This window comes from Mesitornis unicolor, unplaced genomic scaffold (genome assembly GCF_000695765.1).
Source record: "Mesitornis unicolor isolate BGI_N332 unplaced genomic scaffold, ASM69576v1 scaffold47376, whole genome shotgun sequence".
NCBI lineage: Eukaryota > Metazoa > Chordata > Aves > Mesitornithiformes > Mesitornithidae > Mesitornis > Mesitornis unicolor.
The window spans coordinates 47,001-53,878 of NW_010193921.1; the positions used below are offsets into that span (position 1 = coordinate 47,001).

Genomic DNA, 6,878 nt, shown 5'->3' on the forward strand with positions numbered 1-6,878 from the left:
AGCTAATTCAAACAAGGAGATTTTCTTGTAGCATCAGCTGCAGATTCTGCAGGCAGCCACCCTACTGTGAGGACCTAGGGTTATGTATCATTCTCAGGTGGAGTAAGTTACTCTGTTCTGACGCTTCTCAATTTTTATTTGCGTATGGCAGCTAAAAAGGGTAGGAAATGCCAGCAGGAACCTAGAGGAGCATCTTAAATCTTTGCCAAGTAAAGATAAATCGCTCTCTGTGGATGTGTGTTACTCGCACTTCCATCCGTGGCTGGTCACTGGGAAAGTGTGAGTAGCAGCAGGATTTTCTGATTAACACCCTGTGTTTGGTGAGGTTTAGCTGCTCAGCTGAGGTGTGAATACACAGCGTGCACTGTAACTTCTTGGGAGACAGGTGACGAGTTTCAGACTGCTGCGTGAAGTTTTATTTTCCCAATGGAGGAGCCTGTTGTTCTGCTACAAGTACTGACAGGCCAAGAGCCTTCTCATGTACAAACCCATCTTTACTGTCCTCTGCTGAGCCCAAGTCACCACCAGACCCTTCCAGGGCAAGAATGATGAGGAGTGTGAGGCTGGCTGTGTCTGGGCCTTTCTTGCCCACCTGATGCTCAATACCTGGTTTTCCTGGTCCCTTCCTGCTTGACCAGAGTCCAGCAGCAATTTTGTGGCAGCTCAGTGACAGCAGGCACAGACTAAAGGAGTGATGTAAAGATCTGTGTATTAGTGCAGTGCACAGCCCTCCTGTTTGGAGTGAGTAGACTCTGGCTGCAGTGGTTCCTGCCTGTGGTATGAATCTGATGATTGGAAACAGTCGTGCTGCCTGGTGGCAGCAGGGGGGACCTCGCTAGCACTATGGCCTGTTCTGGGATCCCTGTATACTGACGTTGAAGAGGTCACTCTAAAATTACTTTGGACATTTAGAGTTAAGGCTGGAGCAAATCCATTTTGTCAGACTCACTGCCTTCAATAAAATGCAGTTCCCCACAAATGCTAGCTTTAATCTAGTGTTTTTGTCAAGCATATACAAACTTGCATTTAATTTACCCGCTGTCCTGCTGCTTGTTGTGCTTATGAAGCATTTTATTGTTGCTGTTGTCATTCTAAGTTGATTGGTAAATCTGTACCAAATACTTCCCAGTGATGGAAAAAGAAACATTGAAATGGTAATAATGAAAGAGTCTGAAAGATCCTGATGTGAGCTGGGCAAAAATGAAAACCAATCAGCCTTGATTAAACCTTTCAGATAGGAATTTGGGAACATCGTATCAGGATAAATTGTGTGTGTTCTAGTAACTCTGTCAGCCACGATTGACGCTTCTGCCAATAAGAAACTGTTAGGAACAAATGCATTAAAACTACTGATGTCTAATAAGTGAAATAAATTAGTATGACTAAGGTGTTACCATCCACCCCATAGCTGAACGATGCTTTGAGATGTTTTGCCTGGTAAGGCCCAGCAGCCATGGGCTCACTGCTCAATCTTGTCTTGGTCTGTGGGCAAAGGAAAGGCTTCTTCTGCATCCAGACTTGTGAAGCCACTATTTTCCATGGAGATTATTTTTACTCTTCTAAAAATACATTGCTGACACGAGCACCAGAGTTTCTAACCAGATCGTTCTCTCAAAGCCTCTGGGTCATTAACTCAAAAACTGGCTCACAATAAAAAGCTTTTTGACCTTAAAGAAGGTCCAAGAATAGGCTGGAATTTTGTTTAACTTGCTCATAGTTTCTGCTTTGGCTTCTTGAATGCAACCCATTTTTTCTGCTTTTTAGTGAGGTATCACTGCTAGAAAGCTGCTGAGTGACCCTGACTTTATGTGAGCAGAAGCTGCTCCTAGACCAGGTGTTTGGGGCTGTTTGCTAACTCAGCGTGTCTGCTATTCCTGTTGGAGACCCAGGGTCTGCTCATGTGCCTCACTGCATCTCCTGGGCTGTCATGGGACATCCTTCATTAGCTGTGGGTGCCAGCTGGCATTGATCCCTTTCTGACGTAAAGTGAACGCTTAATATGTGAAAGCTAAGGTGGTTGAGGGAGAGATGCAGGTAAGAAGATGGATTTTTTTCATTACTTTACAGATTTTTAGAAGCACTGCTCTCCCTCCTCCAATCCCAAGAAAACAGAGATCAATTTTTCTACATTCCATAAAACTTGGACCAGAAAATAGATTATTTTTAGCTTATTCCCTGGGTACTGTGGAGGCTTCAGTCTTTGGAGTCACTTTGTTCCCTGCTGTAGCAGATAGAGGATTTATACAAGCTCCAGAGGGGGAAAAAAAGGAGAAAGAAGAGAGAGAGATTTCAGAACAAGCCTGTCTTTCTTTTCTTGCCTTCTTTTTTCCCCTTTCTTTCTTCATTTACTGCTGGGCTGCTCCTACGTTTGAAAAGTTTTCCTTCACTTTGGCTCTTCCTCAGCATGAGTAACTTGCTTGAAATACTGTGAGCAGAGGAGGGAGGTTGGAGTTAATTTTAGGATGGGGAAATAAGGCAAAGGGAATAAGAGCCTGGGAGAACAAGCAGCAGAGCTGGTCCCTAGGTAGCACAAGAGGCCAGGCTGTAGCCGCAGGGTTAGACACCGAGACAGGCAAATGGTTGTGGGTGAGATGTGCAGATGGAGGAGCTGGAGATTTCTGGCTTTCAGGAAAAAGCCACAGCCGAGCTGAGTGAGAGTCATGAGCTGTGAGGGTGAAGTTTGGGAGTCATTAGAGAGAATAAAAATGCCCGTCAGAAGAAGATGGCACTTGTGGCAGCAACTTCTGAAGATGAGAGTGTTGTTTTCTAAAATGAAGCTGATTTCATTTGTTGCAGATGAGCTCCATCCCAAACCCTGGCTTGTCTTTTTTCCTTGAAACAGCATTAAACATTAAAGGCCCAGGTCCAGTCTGTGTCTTTGCTCTGTCTGTCCAGCATTTGAATGGTCAGAAATAATTCTCAGGGCAGGGCACAGTGTGATGAGCTTATTTTCCCATCTCTGCACATAAGTAAGCGGGTTCTTCTTTCAAACTTGTAGGTGTTGGGTGTGGAATTCATTATCCTCATGACCTTCATACAGAGTCCAAACCAGAAAGACGGCAACCTCAATGGGGATGTTTGGGTTGTTAACTGGCATAGACCTGTTTCCTTAAGTCGGGAATAAAACACTGCGTGTACAGACCTCTGACAAACAAAACTGGACCCTGGCGTGAGGAAATGTGCTGTAGGCATTAATAATGGAGCAGTGTTGGGAGTTATAGGCAGTGTGGCATTTGTGTTCACCCAACAATGTCTCACTTGTGCTTGGTGTTTTAATTTGCTCAGGTGGATTTGCAGCTGCAGTCACCACGCCTCTGGACGTAGTGAAGACGAGAATTATGTTGGCAAAGGTAAGAGCAAAGGAGCCAGCAGTAACACAGGTGAATGGCTTGGGTAGGCCAGAGTTTCTCTATGGTCATTACAGCATGAAATCCAGCAGCTATTAATAATGGTTTCTGCTCTTGTCGTCGAAGGCAGGATTAGATGTGAACAGGTACTGCATGCAGAACTAATGAAATGGCTGTGTGCCTTTCCTCGAATTGCTCATCTGGTCCTTTCCCAGAGGAGCTGTCTGAAGGTCTTGTGCTTGTGCCAGGCCCCCAGAGTCTCATGCAGTGGCTTTAGAAGAAAACCCTTGCAGAGCCAGATGCTCAGAGTTAAACTTTATCAGGGACTTATTCCTCTGCTGTTTTGGGAATTGTTGGGCTTGAGAGTGAATGCGTGTGTGTAGCATTCCCATCCTCATCTGGCTGACCCAGAGCAGAGCTAAGCAGCCACACTGGGTGTTCATAAAGCCTTGCCCTGCCCTGAAAGGAGCCGTGGTGTTGGCGAAGGTCAGGCATCCTGAATTTCTGTGGGTGGTTTTTGCCCTACTGCTCACATCCCTCAGTGTTTCTGGTTGGTGACGTGGACCTCCCCACCCGAGTCACACACATCCGTGCCCACCGTGTTGCTGTGTTGTGTATCTCACTGCTGGGTGTTGTGCCTGCTGCAGCTTCTTTGCCTTCGGATAGCGTTGGTGATAAAAATGTGAGAACTGGCCTTCGTTTCTGGCTGCTGCTGTCCTGGGCAACCAGGTCAGCACTGGTAAGGGAATGATGGTGCTTTGGGATGTTCTGAGACCATTCAAACAGCATCTTTCCATTAGTCATCTCACACTAACTAGATCACACACGTAATTGAATTATCTGTAGTCCTGCTGTTCTCTGTTTTGCACTCAAGGCAATTTTCACATGTAATGCACTACTAGTGTTATTTTCTAAGTAAATCTGGAGGCTGCTGTCCTCTTGCAGTGAGCTGTAAAGTCGCTTGCTGGTGCTTTGAGGGTGTTTTTATTAACATCTTACTCCAGCAGCAACTGCTGGCTGTAGAGCTGAGTGCAGTGCAGGAGGGATTGGAGGCCCAGCTCTGTGACACTGGAGCGATCATCATTTTCTTCTTCTGTGCCTCGATTTCCCTTTCTCCCTTTGCCTCAGAAGACAAGGAGCTTTTTCCCGTGCCTGGCTAAGAAGGTCATTAGGATGCCTGTAATTGCTGCAGAGTAGCACTAACCAGGGACAGGGAGCTGGGCAAATGACTGAACCTCTCTGCCAGCAGTTTCCAACCTCTCTCTTTCTGTGGTACAGGCTGGTTCCAGCAACGCTAGTGGGAACGTCCTGGCTGCCCTCGGCGGCATCTGGAGGACAGAAGGCCTGACAGGGTAAGGACATGGTGGAGAAGCATGTTTCATATTGTTTCTCTGTGCTGGGGAGTGGGAGAGGATGGGATGATCTGCTCATATTTAAATCCCATCATACAGAAGGTTGTTAATTGCTGTACACGTGGCCAGGGAGCAGCTCTCAGGTAGGTGGGAACAAGAAAGTCCCTCCGGGGAGCTCTGGTCCTCCTTTAGCACTGGCTGCGAGCAATGGTCAGGGAAGAGCACAGGAACGGGGCGTTACTGGGGATTTATCTGTGGAGCCATCTCCAAGCTTAGCTCCAGGCTTTGGAGATGAGGGTGACTTTGTGTTTAATGAACTTTTCTCCATGAGTGTGTGCATTTGTGTTTCGTATCCGCTTAAACTTTGGGCACGCACATCGTCTTGTGGAGAATCACCCCTCCTGAGATGTCAGGAGAGGCCAGCACAGGAGCCATGTATCCCTTATGGACAGTCTGTTCCTCCTCCTGGTGATTTCCTAATTTTAAACCACCACCAAGGTCTCCTTGGTCCCCTTACATTCGCTGTTCTCGCTGTGAAGGGTGATGGGAGCGTGTGGCGTTGAAGCAGAAGGGAGGGAGCCGGGTGCCCCCTGATGTGGCCTTTGAGCCTCCTGTCAGCTCTGGATCTCTCCAGTGAGGCACTTGTGGCAAAAAAGTGAGTTTTCTGAGAGAGGTTTCAGTGCGGAGAGCTCAATATGAGCAGCACAGAGCGGCTCTGGCTGCTTTCCTCCCGTGACCGGGGCACAGAAACGCTCTGGGCTTTCTCCTGTGGCTGTGCAGCCTGGGGCAATGTCCATCTGGTCTCCTGGGTGCCTAGCTTTACCCTTTCCCAAAACGGAGAGTTGATCTTCTGACATTTCAGTGTTGTGAACAAAAAGTCCTCTGCTAGCGTTTGTAGAGCATTTGGAGGTGTTATAGGCTTATAAATTATTATTGATTTTAGACACCTGTGTCATTTACACCACCTTTTTGAGTGAGTTATACCAGTTATTGGCTGCTCATAGTGACTCTATGTCTTAAAAAACTCCTCCCGTCCATGACAAGGGCTTGTGTCCCACCTGCTCCTGGCATTAAAGAGAAACGGAGGATTTTTGGAAGCTTTACGTGGGGCTTTCCACTGCAATTTCACACAGGTTTTTAATCTGCTTGATGTGGCTGATATTTTCAGGATGCTGCTTTAACAGTTGCAAACCCTTGCTGGAAGCAGCGTGCGTATCGCAGCTTTGCAGATGATAGTTTTCTCTTAACATCCGATCTCTGCTCGCCCACCTCATAAAAGTTCAATCCTCTTGTTGCACATGTGGGAAATAACTCAAAACAAATTGCAGGAAGTTCCTGAACACCGAGTCCAGGAATAGGTCCAGCTGCACCCTCCGGCAGCGCTCAGAGATGGGTGTCTCAGGTTTGGGACGATGTGGATACCCACGGTCGATGTGTTTTGGGTCCTTCATGGCATCTGCTGCTTGTGGCAGTTGAGCTCTGAGGGTGTGGAGAGGCCTGGGTTTGGCTGGGGAAACAGCAGAACATAAATATCCATGTTTGTGTGCTTTTCAGGGTGTTTCAGCAGTGCCCTTTTCTAAACAGCCCCAAATTCAACTCTGCCTAAAGATAGGACTCGTGGACCAGGACCAAAGGGAACACAGTTCAATGGAAATCAAAACAATAAGTGATCTGGAGAAAAAGTAACGTGTAAAGGGGGCCAAGCTGCGTCAGCCACAAGGAAAGGGAAGAAAGTCTTGGGAAAAATAAACGCAGAGGCTGCCATGCCTGCTGCCAATTATAAATCTATTAATCAGAAACAATAAAAACGTCGGGCTTTTTTGGCCAGTTGCAACACACAATGATTTACAGCTCCTCTAATAAATCTCGTACTTGAGAAGGAGGAATTCTGAGGGCAGCAAAACACGTTGCTTATTGCCACCTTATTAAAACCAGAGCGCGGGGCTCAGCTTCCTGGTCTGCACCTAGGAAATCCTTCACGCCATGAGATAGCACATCCCTCGCTGCCTGGGAACAGCCAGGCCTGTGCTGAGAGGTGCCATAGGGATGGGGTGAGCACATCCCTGCACTTTGCTCTTGCCAAAAGGGTTGATGAGCCACTCACATAAAAGCAGGTTTATGTGGTGTTTAAAATGTGTTGAGGCTTCACACGAGGGGAAGGCTGTGGACGTTGTCTACC

At 47.1% G+C, this 6,878-nt stretch overlaps 1 protein-coding gene across 1 annotated transcript in view; it reads left to right on the forward strand.

Annotated features, from left to right (window-relative positions):
- LOC104543097 (S-adenosylmethionine mitochondrial carrier protein-like) overlaps nt 1-4,699 on the forward strand; it is a gene marked incomplete at both ends in the record, with an annotated part of 8,908 nt that extends 4,209 nt beyond the window's left edge. The window contains 2 exons of the mRNA XM_010187616.1: nt 3,286-3,350; nt 4,626-4,699. Coding sequence (XP_010185918.1) covers nt 3,286-3,350; nt 4,626-4,699 — 139 coding nt within the window. The remainder of the gene's footprint in view (nt 1-3,285; nt 3,351-4,625) is intronic.
- Nucleotides 4,700-6,878: the final 2,179 nt, after the last annotated feature.